This window comes from Manis pentadactyla, chromosome 1 (genome assembly GCF_030020395.1).
Source record: "Manis pentadactyla isolate mManPen7 chromosome 1, mManPen7.hap1, whole genome shotgun sequence".
Classification (NCBI taxonomy): domain Eukaryota; kingdom Metazoa; phylum Chordata; class Mammalia; order Pholidota; family Manidae; genus Manis; species Manis pentadactyla.
In genome coordinates, this window is record NC_080019.1 from 176630492 (window position 1) to 176649759 (window position 19268).

Below are 19268 nucleotides of genomic sequence, written 5' to 3' on the forward strand. Positions count from 1 at the left end.
GAAATTTATGTAATTACTCAATTAATATCCCATGGCAACTTAGAATTGTGTTGTAGGTGCACTAGTGTTATTTAAGTAAACCATGGTGTAGTGCCAGAGGCTTTCAGCTCCAGGCAAGTTCACTGTGGATTCAGTGAGACTGAGTAACAACAATGGAACGCTGTGGGCAGAAGGTTTTATACCAGGCTTTATTCTCTTGGTGGCAGGTTGAGCGCTAGAATTACATCCACATCCAGCAAGTCCATAGTCCGTCTCTGCCTCTGCCAGCCGCCTCCTGGGACAGCACTGGGCCGAGCTCTTTACACAGCAACACAGACAATAATGGCTCATTGCCAAGACATGTGTAAGCATGCGCCTATGCAGTAGGCCAACCACATCACTGCACGTCTGTGGTGGGCAAGCAGATTAGGGTCAGGTGAGCATCCTGGCTATGGGAACTTCCATTTTCCCCACTGTCTTGCCAGTGGGTTTCACCCTAGGGCAAATTCACTATGGATTCAGTGTGACCAAAGATATGACAGTAAAACATTCTTGGGGTGAAAGGGTTATACCCAACTTTATTTCCATGGTGACAGGTCAACAGGTCAATCACTAAAAATCCCATCCACTCAGAGTGAGTCTGCATGCAGAAAGCTGGTCTCTGCCTCTGGGCCTCTCTGCCCGCACAGCTGTCCTCTGGGCCTCTGTCCTCAGTGCTGCCACCACTCCAGCCTCTGCTCGGCTCTCCTGCAGCCTTGCACCCCTGCCACTGTGTTGCCCAGAGCACTGGGGCGGAGCTCTTTATATAGAGTCATTAACAACGTATTGCCCACATATATGTAGTGAGCTAGGCAACCAGGGCCAGGAACTTTTATTTTATCCACACCCATATATGGTAACTAGAATCAGTGCATAGATGAATCATGCAAAGCAAGGACTGCCTGTTTTTAAGTCCAGCTGATAGGTCAAAAAGGATGAAAAAAAATGCATGTGACTATAAATGTAGGGCCATGGCTACAGAAAATGAGTTGGAAGTGACCTACATGTCTTCACTCATAACTGGAGAACACTAGCAAGTAAACAGATTGAGCTTTCTCTAATGCTGGGTCTCAAGGCCACCAGAATCCTTTCAATACTACAGCTTTTCTCTGGGAGAAACATGGTGCAGGTGAATATGGAAAGAACTCAAGAAATAATGATACAACTTCACTCTTACCTCTGCCATCTCCTCTGCTCCCCCGCAAACACACACACAAAGTGTCTGAGTATCTTGAGCACTAATATCCAGTTACTAATAGTGGATTGCACATTTTTTTATAAAGCAACTATCTTTTTAAAAAATTCTGATTAATAAACATAAAAGAGATCCTTTGATAACTGATTAAGAATATAATAAATACTTCCTATGTACAGAGACATTCTTGAGCAAACTACAGAATAAATATATAGGCAACACAGGTTTCTGATACTCTTAGATCAAACACAATTCAAAATATTAAACTGCTAATATAAAGTCTCATAAATTCATTTTATTTCAACCAAAAATAAGCCAGTTACACACTTCTGACTGGAATTATAAAATATAATCTTTTCAGCATGGGTATTCTCACCATGCCACGAACACAGAAAAGAGGCACTAAGGGACTTTTAAGGGGCTGTTGTTCTTCTCTGGCAGTACTACATTAAACTCAATATAAACATCTGATCTTACAGAACAGGACACCTCTTCAAGAGGTAGCTTATTTTATAATACCTTAGTATTGCAAATACATTCATTGCATGAATTGGAGAGAAAAACAGGAAAAAGAAACAGCATTTCATGAAAATCCATTCCTAGATTACATCCATACTTTCTTACCACTTTATAGAATCATAATTTATTAGCTGATGCTATTTAAAAATACTACTTCAGTAGTCTTAAATTGACATTGGAGAAAAATCACACACAATGCCTAACCTTGGTGATATGTATAAATATAAACCCTTCCCTTCCTATGGCTCCTGCTGGTGTCCATACTGCCAGTGTCCACATCCTGGGCAAGGCTAAAATGCCCCTGTGGCAGCAGCCCCACTTTGTTTATGCTCGACCCAGAGGAACGAGGACCCCAAGTGCTAAGTGCATATTTCGAGCATGTGTGTGGAATCTGTCTAGGACCACACCAAACTAGAAAAGGCAATTTCATAGATACTCCTTGAGAGTGAATAATTTTGCTTCCCCCAAAAAAGGTTTTTACACTACAGAGAATCAAGACTGATACACATTTTGAAATTTTCACTAAAATTACTATGCTGTCTTTCAAGATTTGAGGGTCTCTGTTTTCATGAAGCAGGTGAAAGGGTAATCTCTGTTCTTTCCACATGATTAATCACCTGTACAATTACACATCAAAGTCCTTCAGCTCTCCCCAGCTGGAACCTATTTTCACTTTGACTTTCAGTTTCACAGACAGTTCTATGGCACTTTCCATTTCATTCTTTACGATCTGACCTACCTACAAAAAAAAAAAAAAAAAAAAGTTAAATTTTCTGCCTAATCATAAAATGTTTTGCAACCACCCCCTGAGGTGTTAAGCCGGACTGGAGCTCTTCACCTCAAAATGTGCTTATGGTGCTTAAAACTTGAAATTCGAAAAGAGCCAGGTATCCCAAACTGGTTTGCGCCCATGAGTGCAGGAACTTGGCCAGTTTCAAGCAGAATGTGCAGAACTTTGAAACCCTCAGGGCAAGACTCCAAATTCTCACCTAACTTCTCCCAAACAGAAACATCCCTGCATCAGGAATTTCTTTAAAAATGAGTATGAAACTGAGCACTCTTACATCTTTCTACTAAGGACTCCAAAGGACTCAACATTTATATAGCCATCCTGGAGCTAGGGAGGATTCCAGAAACCCCATGCATCTTAGCCTGACCTACAATATCTTAGCTTTCTACAGAATGGACATAAATATACCTGAACGACATCCTCTTCTGCCACTTCATATAAGAGTTCATCGTGCAGTTGAAGGATGAAGAAGCCTCCTCTGATTGGACAGAACATCCCTTGTAGTTTTTTCTTTGGTAACAATCCTAACCCATGAGAAGAAGTAGCAAAACTGATCAGCATGACACTGTGCCACAGGAGAATTTTTTCTTTTTAGAGATTTTGAGAAACTCTGGAAATTTCCAATTAAGAATAAAACACAAAAGATGTAGAACTATCAGGAAAATAACTGTTTGCTGGCTGCTTCCCAGCTCACTTATTAGGTGAACTTAAATCCCCATCAACTTCCTCCCAGAAAGGAGTCTAACAAAGAAGTCAGTAAATGGAGTTGGAAGAACACTTCTCCAAATTCTAGTCTAAGGTATCTCTCATAAATAACCAACATCTCCTTCCACTGAGTCCCCACTACCAATTTCCGGAGAAGTGTGGGGTCTGATTCCTGCTCCAGGACAATGAACTGGTATTGTCATGAGGCAGTGCTTTATAACAGGGACAACTCCCGATGTTTTCTGAAGCCAAATGTGTCACTATTGTAGAACTGGTGCTTCCCTTATTGGCCCATACACTCTAGATAAGGAGTTCGAACCCCAGGATCCAAATGAAGACTTCAGAGAGTGTGTGAATCCCTTGAAATTATATGTAAGAGTCTATGTACATTTCTCTGTGGAGATGATCTATATCTTTCAGTAGATTCTCAAAATTTGCCAATCAAATTTCTATGCCTCCAAAAATGGTTAAAAACCACTATGGTCAACTTAGTTACTATTTCCTAACCAGCTAGGCCTAGTGATACAGACCATGCTCCTCTGATCACTAAGACAAGGTTCAACATCACTACCTTTGGAGTAACTGCCTTTACGTTTGGCCGTATCTTACAGCAGTCCTTCCTTTAAACCAATCAAATTTCCTATTTATCCTTCAGGACAGCACAAATACCACTTCCTTCAATATCTGGTGCTTCCCTTAGAGGTCTTTATCTGTCACTATTTGCAGCCCAGATTTTCTCAGAGGTGGCTCTCAAAGAGGAAAAGAACAAAAAGGCAGATGAGACCGTGGCAAGCCGCTTCCATACCAGGACCGCAAAGGCTGTGCATCCATTTGTCAGTTCGGCTGAAATATGATCTGCCCACTGGGCCCCACTTACCTCACATCATTGACGATCAGGAGGCTCTGGCTCTCCTGCTTTTTGATCCCCATACCTAGTCCTCCTGATGGCCCTTGGTTACCTGGCTTCTGACCCAGAATGCCACGATTCCCCTGTTCCTTGTGTGGTCTGCTTCCTCAGGCTCAGCCCCTTTTGACCCCACTGACCTACTACTTCCTCTAAGCCAGCAGGACACCATGAAGTCATCTTCAGTGACATACCCACATTGCCTTCCACTCACTCTGAAGTTGTTATTGTCTATATCCTCATTTTGCCACTTAGCATGCTGCTGTGAAGAGTTATGTAAATATTTCAGAGTCAGGTAATATATCTTCCCTTCCTTTCCTCAGAAGACTAAATTTAAACATACACTGATAACTTTCACTTCTAAATCCTCCAAAAGCACACAGTACCATGTTATTCCCCAAGTAAGTTTAATCACACATTCTCTCCTTATAAATATGAGTGCCTGTGTGCACACACTTACTCTCACACACACAATGTTGAAAGAGCAGCCTTAGATATTTTGGGGGGAACTGAAGACAGTAAAATTAACAATCCTCAGATGATAGGCAAGTAAATTTTTATATCTATGTATTTTTGTATATAAGTGAACATCTTTATATCTATGTAAACTGGCCTTATTATCTTATATGTCTTTTCTAGAAATATTCCATTCTCAATAGCTCATCTCTACCTTTTCTGCTCTCTAGCAGTTTATTCTTCTCCTCTATGCCCCAAACCTTCTAAACTTCTCCAGAAAATTTAAAACATGGCTGAAGTCATGGTTTGACAATCTCAATGAGAATTAAATGGAAAACAGAAGTATGGACATGAGACAAAAAGGAAGAAGGGAAAGTTCTCTGTACTTGTTAAAACTAAAAATAATCTACCCAATAAGGATAGAACTTAGAAAAAATATTTTGAAAATAAGAACAAGATGGCAATATTGGCAAAGAAATGTATGTGACAAGATTGTATATTCCCAAACTTCAGAGAACATGGAATGTCATGAATAAGAAAGTCAACATGTTCTTAAAGTGTGGTCTGAGTGCCGGGAGCCATGCTACTCAAGCTGTATAGCGAAGCTCAGGCTGGAGGAAGACCCCCCGCAAAGCAGGGGCCTTCGCAGCCGACTCTCCCTATTACCCACCTTGATTTTGTTTTTCTCCATTATACTATTGGTTTTGTTTTTTGCTTGCATTGTTGCCAAGGGTTAACTAACCTTTACTGAGCAGTGTGGAAAGGATGAGAACATAAGTTTCCCAGGAGCTTTTCAGGACAGTGCTCCTGAAGAATGGAACACGCAGGGGCCAAATGGCGATCTTGGCATGAAGTACCGAAACCTACTGTTAGTTAGTCAAACATTGACCACCCCATTTCCACTGAGATTACCCCCCTTTTTTATTATTACAATGCTAGTGAAACTAGTGATGGAAAGTTTTCTAGAAATAGAGTTATGAGAGAATGTTGAATAGAATAACCCTGTCTGACAATCAGTCTTCTCATGCTTTCTTCCCTCTGCTACTTCTACAACTTTTCTTCCTCCTTCCTTATTACAGCCATTTACTAAAATTCGTGCCTTATATGTGAAATTACCAAATACCATAATTTTCCAAGAAGTAAAGATACCTCAAGACAAGTGCTGGGCCTGGAAGCCACAGGGCATAAATCTGCAAAGAAGTGAAAAACTAACCTTTTCAAAGAATATTGCTTCTCTCTCACTTACCAGCTTTACATCTCCCTGTATGGCCCCGGAAGATGACTGGTTAGCCAGAGACGGGTAAGATTCCTCAAGGGAGGAACAACCTAAGACAGGCACAGTCGCAGGGGGGCCATCAGGTGAGAAATTGGGGATCAACAGAGGGGAGGCTTAGAACCTCACCCCCCAGTTTTGAGAGAAATTGTCTACACCTGTGGATGTCTTGTTGCTCTTGTTCAGCTTGGATTAATACCTGGTCTGTAGGCACAAACCTGATCATCTACACCTGCCTTCTTACAGTTCTAAATCATGCTTTCTATCTTGCATCGACCTACTACATCAACATTTTATTAGAAACGTAAAGGAGAAAATGTGAGATTCATATATAAAGTATAAAAATCAAATGACTAATCATACATCATATTTGACTTGATTGTTTATAGTTTAAAGTTTGTAGTTAAAACAGAAACAGTTTCTATGATATGAATGCCCTTGCATTGTTCACCATGTAAGAACTTGTTTAGTCCCTGCAGTAGTGGAGTCATGGAGACCTGTGTAGCATATGTCAGGGAGATTTTGGTATCCACACAGAAGAAAGAGAAATGTAGATAAGAAGGAGAAATTTAGTTTGCTGCCTACTGTGCCCTGTAAAGGGGCATATGGTAAAAATATGAGTTTATGATTTTAGACTGCTTATAAATTTATTAAAGTTTCTAAGAATATTTTTGTGGGAAAGAATCCTAGCTAACTGTGACACTAGGTAACCTGTATTTCACCCTGAGCTACATACTGCACGCTCCTACGGTCACATGCACTACTTAAAAACGTAAAACACAATAGAGTCCATGTTGATAGGAAAAGTTTCGGTCAAGGAACAGAAAAACAATCACCTGTCTAACACTTGACCAACATGAATAGATTAGAAAGAAAAAGAAAGGAAAATGCTATACTTATTAATCAACTGCCTATACTAATTAATCAACAGAATAATAAAAAATAATCATATCCTTGTGCAAAATGGTATAAATAAAGTTGTCATTGGCACTTTGTTGAGAGACCTCCTACAACTGACTCCGTGTCCTGTCTCTCCATACGCCGACTCCATCCTGCACCTTCGGGCATCCCACCCCTAGGCTGGAGCTGGACTCCCGCATCTGAGGATCACAAAGGATTTCAGAAACCTTTTCAAAGTTTCTGAAAAATTATTTTCATAATAACATTCACAGGTGATTTTCCTGCTTCAGTTTTATTTTCTAATAATTGTACAGGAGGGTGACCAACTATCCTGCTTTTAGCACTGAAATTCCCACAACCAGGGAAACCCATCAATCTCCCACAAACTGAGACATTTATCACCCAAGGCTGTACAGAAGGCTTTCCAGAGGTTATAGGACAGGTGACAATGCCACAAAATGAATCAGAAATAAATAAAAGAATCCAGCTGTTTTCTCTTAAGCTAGAATTAGAGATTTCCAGAAATGTAAAATAAAGCCATTCATCACTAAATTTGTTCAGTTTTGAAAAATGTAGTTCTTTTTATAAAAATGTTACTTAACATATGGTGAATTTATTGTTAATTTTAAATGTTAATAGATGTTTTTAAATTGTTTTAATTTCTGATATGGTAAATACTAAGAGATACAACCCACATAAATAAAAGCTTTTTGGGATTCTTAATAATTCTAAGAGTATAAAGACTCATGAGACCAAAACATTTGAGAACTTTTGAGAAATAATATATAATATACTTCCCATTTTCTTCTCTGATATGCAATCTCACCATACTATAGCAGGGGTCTCATTTATGAACAAACCTGTTCTATCATGTTGGACCACACCCTCCCGATGTCCATGGGATTTGAAGGTCGAATGGAAGGTCTCTAATTGCTTCTGAATGTTAATTGTAGCTATTTTGACGATATCAGCTGCCGAACCTTGGACTGTCGTGTTGATAGCTTGACGCTCAGCCTATGAAAAACAACAATAACAGGTGCTCCCATAAATCAACATGATTTCATACCTGCTTTTAGTGTCCATAGATCAGTGCTCACATCTGCAACCAGACTGGAAATTGGAACTAAGATTGAGCCAGGACATCAACTATAAAGCTGCATCCTAAGAACAACCAGGGCTCTAGATTCTGGGCTATGTCGAACATGAGGATAAACTAAATAGAAAAAGGTCAGACTGCATCAGTTTAGATATCTTCAACACTCAGGAACCAAAAACCACAATACACTTAAAGTATATTTAGATGTTCAAATTTATTTAATTTTATAAACATGTTTCATCAATGTTCTAAACTTTACTCTAAATGATCTATTCCTCAAAATACAACTCCTCTTAATTCTAAATAGATAAAAGCAGAATATCATTCTTTGTGATGTGGGGCAGAATGTGCCAAGTGCTTCTGCTCTATCAGTGGCCCCTTGGTCCTATCTATTGTTTGGCCCCAGCAGGTCTGGAGCTTTATGGTATCAATCAGAGCTTTTTATGGACTACTTGGGCTAATCATTAGCTGCTAGTGAAAATGCAGACACTAGATCCCTAGGTATGAAGTTAGAACTTCCCTGAAACTACTGCTGCCATGAGCTTCTTGGCTGGCAACCATAGCTGCTAAGAGCGGCCATCATAAGGTAGTAGGGACGGGGGTCCGATATCCAAGTTGTAACATATCCATGATGTATTGCTCCTGCTGTTAATAATTCTAAGAGTATAAAGACTCATGAGACCAAAACATTTGAGAACTTTTTCAGTTCTCAAATAACAGGAACTTTTTCAGTTCCAGTCTCAGAAAATAGGAAGGGTCTACTCGCTGGAGGGGTCTATGTAACTTGAGAGGTGTTCTCTAGTTCCTTGTCACTTAGACTACAACCAACTCCTAGTATATTAAACACCTGCTAAAGAGACAGACTTTTAAAAAATAAACTGTTATTTTGTCAAGTGCTGATGAATACATTCTAAACTCTGTTGTCACTGCCTATAGAGTGACTGCATTTCAGAATTCTATGGACTTCTCTTTCTTGAAACTGTATGCCTTTGTTCAGTGAACTGTACTATTTGTTGCTCTTACTTGCTCCCATTCTCCATGAGGTTACACAGCCCCACCCATTGCCATGTGACCTAAAAGGATAATGACCTTGACTTGTTTGGCCAATGAAATTTGAATAAAACTGACATGCAGCACATCTAAAAAATTTTAAAACCTATCTAACATTGTCACACAAAAAAAAGCATTTCCCAAATGGGGGCTTTTCCTTCATTCCAGAATTCCAGAATGAAGAAAATATGAAGGAGAGCCACAGTCAACCCAGAACCAAATTGTAACATGAATTAAAAATAAAGTTTCCTACTGTAAGCCACTCACTGAAAGTTTGTGGAGTTGTTATTATTGTGACATGCATAACTAAGATATATACTTCACTCTCATGATTTTGTACTTCTCTGATTCTCTTCCAAAATAAGAAAGCTTGGTGGTCTTGGCTTTCTGCCTCACAATCTCCATCCCTTCATCACCAGGGCTTTTTTATGTACATAAAAACAAAAGCAAACATAGGTTTCAAGTAATAGGAGATTAGGACCAACCCTCCCACTGATAACAAAGCTGGACAGAAAATGACTTACCAAATAAATCAGACAGTTAAAAACGAAGTTAAGAATTTGAGAACATAGAGGGCTAGAAGTGAAAGGAAACCAAGGAGGTGGTCCTGGCACTGGAGGCTGTCATTTCTTCCAGGGACATCAACAGACCCCAGAAGAGGCAGATGAGAGACTAAGAAGCTGAGCAGAGCTTAATGGTCTTGAGGGCTTGGGGAACAAATATTTGGGTTCAAGGCCCAACAAGTAGAAGAGCACCTGGTGAGTCATCAAGTTGCACCCCCAAAACTAACACCCAAGGAAAAAAGATAAACTAGAAATGGTCTGGTCCTAACACCCCTAAGGAGGGACCAAGGGGAGGCCACCCCAAAATGTGCCACTTTGGCATGCAGATTATTTCATGCAGAAAACAATCAAGGCCCAAAGACCCAAAAGACTTGGGAAGAAACTCTGACCTTCCCACTCTCTGCTTAAAAAGAATGTAGATTAAGTACCTGCTCCAGGAAGAAAGCTATCACCATAGGTAACTACACATACACAAGTGAGGGATGGCAGGCAGGGAGGGAAGGCCGTTTAAAATTTCTATGTCCCACTGCTTCTGGATGGCCCAACAAACATTTGTTTACTAAACATTTACTTTCTTTCATCTTCCCGTAACTGATTTCCTTCCCTTTGAAGTCCTACACCTCTGTCCCCCTGTCCTTAGTTTGGGATGACATATATACCTCATTTTGCCTGACTGACTTTGGAATCTCATCTCTGTGTGGATTCCTAGGACACAAATAATTTAATTTAATTTTCTCCTGTTAATAACCTGTCTCATGTCAATTTAATTCTAAGACCAGCTAAAAGAACCTTGAATAGAAGAGGAAATTTTTTTTCTTCCCCAACATTTGCTGCAAATCACCTCTACCCCTGAAATTGGGACAAAGTAACCTATATTGTTGGTTATTCTAGTCTCCTGCCAGAAACAAATGTAAATCCACTGAATAAAAGTAACATAACCATACATGCCTCAAATGTAATATTTCACATATAATGTTTTACTAATTAAAAAAATCACCAAGACAAGAAAGAATTGAGACAATATAACTGCTTTTGTAGAAAACTAAGAAAAACAAAATTCAGTAGGCACAGACTATAGGAATACAAGTATGAGACTTACTAGACTGTAGACTATTATCAAATTTATAACTCTAGAAAATAATGTTTAATATACTCAAGAAAAGGAGTGCAGACTAAAGATGGTGGCATGAAAGGTGAGACTGGGAAGTCCTACCCAAACAACTAATTCTAAAAGAGCAACAGGAAAGAAGATTGCGCCAGACTGCATACACCTAGAGAAAAGAACAGACCTCACAAAACAGGGTAATGTACCGAAACCCTGATCCAGCAGGACCCAAGCCCTTCCCCCACCCCAGCTCACTGGCAGGAGGAAGAGAAACGGAGAGGGGAGGAGGTGGAAGCCCTAGGACTGCTGAATACTCAGCCCTGGAGATCTGCTTTGGGAGCACAAAACCACATTGCATGGTACTCTGGAGATTAGTGGGGTTGGAAAGCTAAGACAGGCAGAATACTTCAAGAGACTGAGATTCCTGCCATTTGTGGAAAATAGGGATCCACATCTGGCTGCTCTGGGACAAAAGAAAGGTGGGCAGTCTCAGAGACTTCCTAACAGCGAGAGGGCTGCTAAAGGGGCAAGGACAGCACAGAGCTTGCTGTTCAGGAGAAAGGATAGGTGAACAAAACTGTCTGGGCACACTCTGCCCAGCAGACTGGAAACTTTCAGGAGCTTCAGGTGCTCCATTCCCCTGGCTGGCTAAGCAACTACGAGGCCCCCCACTGTGACACACAGCCTGCTGCTGCACCTTCCACATGGCCAGCCAGCACCAGCTCACAACCTGGCAGTCCCTGTCCTGGCATCAGAACAGCGAGAGGAAGGCCCCAACTACAGCAGCAACAAACACAAAGCACAGAGGCATACATCTGTGTGCTCGGCCCACTGGTTCTGACAGTGGAGATAGGCACAGCATCTGGGAAACAGGAAACAGATCTTTCCTCCCCCCAGGCACCAGCATCACTCCCCTAAGATCCCTGATATCACTCCAAGGGCTGAGCAGCTCCAGAGAGCAAAGCTTCTGGGCACTAGAGGGCTCCACATACAAATATGAAACCTCAAAGGAACCTGATTCAAACAAAAATCCCACAAACTCCAGAAAAAGGGCCAAGTGAAACTGAACTCATCAATCTTCTTGAAAGAGAGTTGAAAATAAAAATTATAAACATGATCATGGAGGTATAGAAAAATACTCATGAATTCAGGGATGAATTTAGGATGGAGAGTCAATCATTAAGAAATTCCATATCAGAAATGAAACATAAAATGGAGGGATTTAAAAGCAGATTCTATGTAGTAGAAGAGATGGTAAATGGAATAGAAGTTAGAGAAGAGGAATACAAAGAACCTGAGGCACAGAGAGTAAAAAGGATCTCTAGTAATGAAAGAATATTGAGAGAACTGTGTGACCAATCCAAACAGAAAAATATTTGCATTATAGGGGTACAAGAAGAAGAAGAGAGAGAAAAAGGGATAGGAAGTGTCTTTGAGGAGGTAATTGCTGAAAACTTCCCCAATCTGGGGAAGGAGATAGTCTGTCAGGTCATGGAGGTGCACAAATCTCCCAACACAAGGGACCCAAGGAAGACAACACCAAGACATATAATAATTAAAATAGCAAAGATCAAGGATAAGGACAGGCTTTTAAAAGCAGCTAGAGAGATAAAAAAGATCACATACAAAGGAAAACCCATCAGGCTATGATCAGACTTCTCAACAGAAAAGTTACAGGCCAGAAGGGAGTGTCATGATATATTTAATGTAATGAAACAGAAGGGCCTCGAACCAAGAATACACTACCTGGCAAGATTATCCTTTAAATTTGAAGGAGGGATTAAACAATTTCCTGATAAGCAAAAGCTGAGAGAATTTACCTCCCAAAACAGACCTCTATAGTCTATTTTGGAGGGACTGCTATAGATGTAAGTGTTCCTAAGGCTAAAGAGCTGTCACCAGAGGAAATAAAACCATAGTAAAGAAAGTAGAACAATTAATTATTAAGCAGACACAAAATCAAATCAACTATCCCCAAAGTCAGTCAAGGGATAGACAAAGAGTACAGAATATGACACCTAATATATAAAGAATGGACAAGGAAGAAAAAGGAGGGGGGAAAAAAAAGAACGTTTAAGTTGTGTTTGTAATAACATACTAAGTGAGTTAACTTAGACTGTTAGATAGTAAGGGAATTAACCTTGAACCTTTGGTAACCACGAATCTAAAGCCTGCAATAGCAATAAGTACATACCTATTTATAATCACCCTAAATGTAAATGGTCTGAATGTACCAATCAATAGACATAGAGTGACTGAATGGACAAAAAACAAGACCCATCTATATGCTGCCTACAAGAGACTCACTTCAAATCCAAAGACATACACAGACTAAAAGTGAAGGGATGGAAAAAGATATTTCATGCAACTAATAGAGAGAAAAAAGCAGGAGTTGAAGTACTTGCATCAGACAAAATAGACTTCAAATCAAAGAAAAAAACAAGAGACAAAGAAGGACATTACATAATGATAAAGGGGTCAATCCAACAAGAGGATATAACCATTATAAATATCTATGCACCCCATACAGGATCCCCTACATATGTGAAACAAATACTAACAGAATTAAAGGGGGTAATAGAATGCAATGCATTCATTTTAGGAGAAATCAACACACCACGCACTCCAAAGGACAGACCAGACAGAAAATAAGTAAGGAGATAGAGGCACTGAACAACACATTAGAAGAGATGGACCTAATGGACATCTACAGAACACTCCATTCAAAAGCAATGGATACACATTCTTCTCAAGTGCACATGGAACATTTTCAAGATTAGATCATATACTAGGACACAAAAAGAGCTTCAGTAAATTCAAAAAGATTAAAATTCTACCAACCAGCTTCTGAGACCACAAAGGTATGAAACTATAAATAAATTATGCCCACTAACACAAGGGGGCTTAACAACATGCTCCTAAATAATCCATGGGCCAATGACTGAATAAAAACAGAGATCAAGCAACATACGGAGACAAATGACAACAATAATTCAACACTGCAAAATCTGTGGGATGCAGTGAAGGCCATGCTAAGAGGGAAGTATATTGCAACACAGGTCTACCTCAGGAAAGAAGAACAATCCCAAATGAACAGCCTAAACTCACAATTACTGAAACTAGAAAAGGAAGAACAAATGAGGCCCAAAGTCAGTAGAAAGAGGGACATAATAAAGATAAAAGGAGAAATAAATAAAATCAAGAAGGATAAAACAATAGAAAAAAAATCAATGGAAGCAGGAGCTGGTTCTTCGAGAAAATAAACAAAATAGATAAACCCCTAGCCAGACTTATCAAGAAAAAAAGAAAGTCTACACATATAAACAGGATCAGAAATGAGAAAGGAAAAATCGCTACAGGCACCACAGAAATACAAAGAATTATGAGAGAATATGATGAAAAATTATATGCTAACACACTGGATAACCTAGAAGAAACAGACAACTTTCTAGAAAAATACAACCTTCCAAGGCTGATACAGAAAGAAATAGAAAATCTGAAGAGACCAATTACCCAGAAACGAAATTGACTTGGTAATCAAAAAACTACCTAAGAACAAAACCCTTGACCAGATGGTTTCACTGCTGAGTTTCATCAAACATTTGGTAAAAACCTAATACCCATCCTCCTTAAAATTCTCCAGAAAGAGGAGGGAATACTCCCAAACTCGTTCTATGAGGCCAACATCATTCTAATACAAAACCAGGCAAAGACACCACAGAAAAGAAAATTACAGACCAATATCCTTGATGAATGTAGATGCAAGCAAACTCAACAAAATATTAGCAAACCGAATTCGAAAATACATCAAAAACATCATCCATCATGATCAAGTAGGATTTATTCCAGGGATGCAAGGATGGTACATTTGAAAATCCATCAACATCATCCACCACATCAACAAAAAGAAGGACAAAAACCACATTATCATCTCCATAAATGCTGAAAAAGCATTCAACAAAATTCAACATCCATTCATGATAAAAATTCTCAACAAAATGGGTATAGAGGGCAAGTACTTCAACATAATAAAGACCATATATGACAAACCCACAGCCAATATCACACTTAGCAGAAGCTGAAAGCTTTTTACCTAAGATCAGGAACAAGACAAGCATGCCCACTCTCCCCACGTTTATTGAACATAGTACTGGAGGTCCTAGCCACAGCAATCAGACAAAACAAAGAAATAAACGCAATCCAGATTGGTAAGGAAGAAGTCAAACTGTCACTATTTGCAGAAACCATGATATTGTACATAAAAAACCCTGAAGGATCTACTCCAAAGCTACTAGAACTAATACCTGAATTCAGCAAAGTTGCAGGGTACAAAATTAATACACAGAAATCTGTTGCATTCCTATATACTAATGATGAACTAGCAGAAAGAGAAATCAGGAAAACAATTACATTTACAATTGCATCAAAAAGAATAAAATACTTAGGAATAAACCTAACCAAGGAAGTGAAAGACCTATACCCTGAAAACTATAAGACACTCATGAGAGAAATTAAAGAAGATACCAATTAATGGAAATACATCCAATGCTCATGGATAGGAAGAACTAATATTGTCAAAATGGCCATCCTGCCTAAAGCAATCTACAGATTTAATGCAATCCCTATCAAAATACCAACAGCATTCTTCAACAAACTAGAGAAATAGTTCTAAAATTCATATGGAACCACAAAAGACCCCCAATAGCCAAAGCTATCCAGAGAAGGAAGAATAAAGTGTGTGGGGGGAATTACACTCCCTGAATTCAAGCTCTACTATAAAGCCACAGTAACCAAGACAATTTGGTACTGGCAAAAGAACAGACCCATAGACTAATGGAACAGACTAGAGAGTCCAGATATAAACCCAAGCATATATGGTCAATTAATATATGATAAAGGAACCATGGACATACAATGGGTAAATGACAGCCTCTTGAACAACTGGTGTTGGCAAAACTGGACAGCTACAGGCAAGAGAATGAAATTGGATTATTGCCTAACCCCATGCACAAAAGTAAACTAAAAATGGATCAAAGACCTGAATGTAAGTCATGAAACCATAATACTCTTAGAAGATAACATAGGCCAAAATCTCTTGAATATAAACATGAGCAACTTTTCCTGAATGCATCTCTTTGGACAAGGGAAACCAAAGCAAATATGAACAAATGAGACTACATCAAGCTAAAAAGCTCTGTACAGCAAAGAACACCATCAGCAGAACAAAAAGGCATCCTGCAGTATGGGAGAATATATTTGTAAGTGACATATCAAAAAGGGGTAAACATCCAGAATATATTAAGAACTCACACACCTCAACACCCAAAAGGCAAATAACTCTATTAAAAAATGGGTGGAGGATATGAACAGACACTTCTCCAAAAAGTAAATGCAGATGACCAACAGGCACATAAAAAGATGCTCCACATTGCTAATTATCAGGGAAATGCAAATTAAAAGCATAATGAGATATCACCTTACATCAGTTATGATGGCCAACATAGAAAAGACTAGAAACAACAAATGCTGGTGAGGATGTGGAGATGTGGAGAAAGGGGAACCCTCCTACACTGCTGGTGGGAATGTAAACTAGTTCAATCATTGTGGAAAACAATGTTGAGATTCCTCAAAAAACTTAAGATAGAAATATCATATGACCCAGGAATTCCACTCTTAGAAATTTCCCAAAGAAAGAAACTTCTGAGATTCAAAAAGACATATGCACCCCTATGTTTATCATAGTACTATTTATCATAGCCAAGAAATGGAAGCAACCTAAGTATCCAACAGTAGATGAATGGATAAAGAAGATGCATATCCACAATAGAATGCTATTCAGCCATAAGAAAAAAACAAATCCTACCATTTGCAACAACATGGATGGAGCTATAGAGGGAGGGTATTATGCTCATTGAAATAAGTCAGGCAGAAAAAGACAAATGTCAAATGATTTCCCTCATTTGTGGAGTACAACAACGAAGCAAAACTGAAGGAACAAAATAGCAGCAAATTCACAGACTTCAAGAAGGAACTACTGGTTACCAAAGGGGGTGGTGGTGGAGGGGAGGTGGAGAGGGAGGGAGTAGGAGTAGGGGATTGGGGGTATCATGATTAGTGCACATAGTATGTGTGGGGTCACGGGGATGACAGTGTAGCACAGAGAAGACAAGTACTGACTCTGTGGCCTCTTACTACACTGATGGACAGTGACTGCAAAGGGGTTTGGTGGGGGGACTTGATAATAAGGGTGAATGTAGTAACCACATTGTTTTTCTTGTGAAACCTTCATAGGAGTATATGTCAAGGATACCTTAATAATAATAATAATAATAATAATGATAAAACTTGGTGAGTGTAAATCAAGAAAAAATATATATATACTCAAGAAAATAAAAGACAAAATTGACTCAGCAGAGAACCAAATACCCATAATATAAGAACAAAATGGAGACTCTAGAACCAAAAAATAAAAATAGCAGAACTTAAAGCACTTAAACTGCTTTCTCTCTGGCTTGGTGTGTGTGTGCAAAAGGTGTGTGTGCAATAGTATTGATCTGAAGGGATTAGAAAGAAGCCTTCTGGTGTGCTGGAAAAATTCAATACTATTTAGAACCTAAAATCTGAATAGCAAATTGAGATCAAATCAGTAAACTGAGGGATATGTTAGAAGAAAATATCCAGAATTAAGCGTGATGAAGTATAAATGTGGAAAAAACAAACAAGATATGACACATGAGGAATTTTTTAAAAAGATTAAAAAGATGTATAAGAGAGTTCCAGAATAAGGAGAGAATGCCGTAAAGTAATAACTGAAGAAGACATGGCTAAGAATTTTTCAAAATCAACAAAAGAGATCATGGTACAGATTCAAGAAGTCCTAACATCCTTAAAGAAGGATCAATTGAATATATACACCCACACAGAGGCACATGAATTAAAAACTCACACACACACACAGGTATGTTACAGAAAATCTGCAAGAAACCACACAGAAAGAAAAATACTGTATGGAAACAACCTTGAGAAAAAAGGCAGGTTACATTCAAAGAATGAATAGTTAAGACTAGAGGTGGCACATTACATCCTGCAAACCAACTCTGGCCCATCTCCTCTTTCTGCAAATAAAGTTTTATTGGAACACAACTATACTCACTTGTTTATGTATTGTCTATGACTGTTTGCACTATAACAGCAGAGCTGACTGGCTGTGACAGAGACTCTCTGGCCTACAAGCAAATATAAAAGTGAGCTTACTTTATCTGATACAACACTATTAAAAACCTAAAGGTTTTTAATAAAAAACTAAAGGAAAGTTCCACTTATTGGTAAAATGTTTAGAATTTCTGTCTTGAGATCTGAAAAGAGATAAGGAGGCTCACTATCACTACTTCTATTCAACACTTTCCTAGCTAGTAAGTCAAGCAAAAGTAACACAAATAATAAGGTTTGGAAAGGCAGTTATAAAACTAGTTTTTTTGCAGATGATAACTATGTAGAATATCTAATAGTATCTACAGATAAATTATTGGAATTAGTAATATTTGCAAGCTTTCTAACAAAAGAACAACAAAAACAATTCTATTTCTATGTACCAGCAGCAAAGGATTAGAAAATACAAAAAGGGAAGAAAAAGAAAAAAAAACAAAGGGTACCGTGTGCAACAGTATCAAAACTTTTCAAATACCTAGTTATAAATCTAATTTTAAAAGGTATGGGTTCTCTCCCCCCGAAATATTCAATGTTACTAAGAGAATTTAAGAAGTCTCCTAAAACCTAAATAATGGACAAATATATCATGTTCCTGGATTGGAAAACTCAAATTTATAAATATGTCCATTAATCCCATCTTGATCTACAAACTTAAAGCAATAGCAACAAAATAAATCCCAATAGGTAATGGAATTAGGTGCATACATTCATCAAAAGGCATACATAAGAATGTTTACAGCAACTTTATTAATGATAGCCAAAATATGGAAATAATCAAAATGTCTGCCAACATTAGAATGGATAAATAAATTGTTGGTATGTTCCTACAATGGAATACTCAGCTAAATACAGATGTGAACTTTGGCTGCACATGAAACTGATGAATCTCACAGATCTATATCTGAACGAGAAGTGTCAGCTCTAAGAATACATACAGTATGATTGCACTTAAATAAAATTCAAGTTCATACAAAACTAAACTACGTATTATGTTTGTGCATAGCAAGGTACTATTGACATGGAGGGGGCAGTCGGAACACTTCTAGGGTGCTGGAAAGGTTCAATATTATGACTGTGATGGTGGTTATATGGGCGCATACATATGTAAAACTTCAAGCTGTACACTTAAGATTTGTCTGTTATTTCTCAATAACATTTTTAAGAGAACAAATTAATACTTTCTCATCTAAAATTACAAATAAAAGGCCAGACACAATGCAGGAAAGGGTATTTCCTACACATATAACCAATAACAGGCTCCTACAAATCAGTGAGAAAAAGACAACCCAACAAACAAGAAAACTTAAATAGGCACTTTCCCAAGAAAAAACTAACTAAATGGTTAATAAAAATTTAAGTTGCCTTACCTCATTAGAATTCAAGGAAATGCAACGTAAAACTACAAGACACAACTTTGTACCTACCAGAGCAGCTAAAATTATATTAACTTAAGAGCAGTTGTTGGCAAGGATGCAGAGTAATGAG

General features: G+C 38.5%; 1 protein-coding gene across 8 annotated transcripts in view; it reads right to left on the reverse strand.

Moving 5' to 3' along the window:
• Window positions 1–1493: 1493 nt before the first annotated feature.
• POLQ (DNA polymerase theta) overlaps window positions 1494–19268 on the reverse strand; it is a 144942-nt gene continuing 127167 nt past the window's right edge. For 6 of the 8 annotated variants that reach the window (XM_057503105.1, XM_057503106.1, XM_036883430.2 and 3 more), the window contains 3 exons: window positions 7621–7774; window positions 2931–3046; window positions 1494–2471 (listed from right to left, as the gene is read on the reverse strand). In XM_057503105.1, coding sequence (XP_057359088.1) covers window positions 2358–2471; window positions 2931–3046; window positions 7621–7774 — 384 coding nt within the window. In that variant the 3' untranslated portion in view covers window positions 1494–2357. Of the gene's footprint in view, window positions 2472–2930; window positions 3047–7620; window positions 7775–19268 lie in introns of those variants that run through there. The other 2 variants (XR_008998041.1, XR_008998040.1) reach the window with 2 other exon arrangements.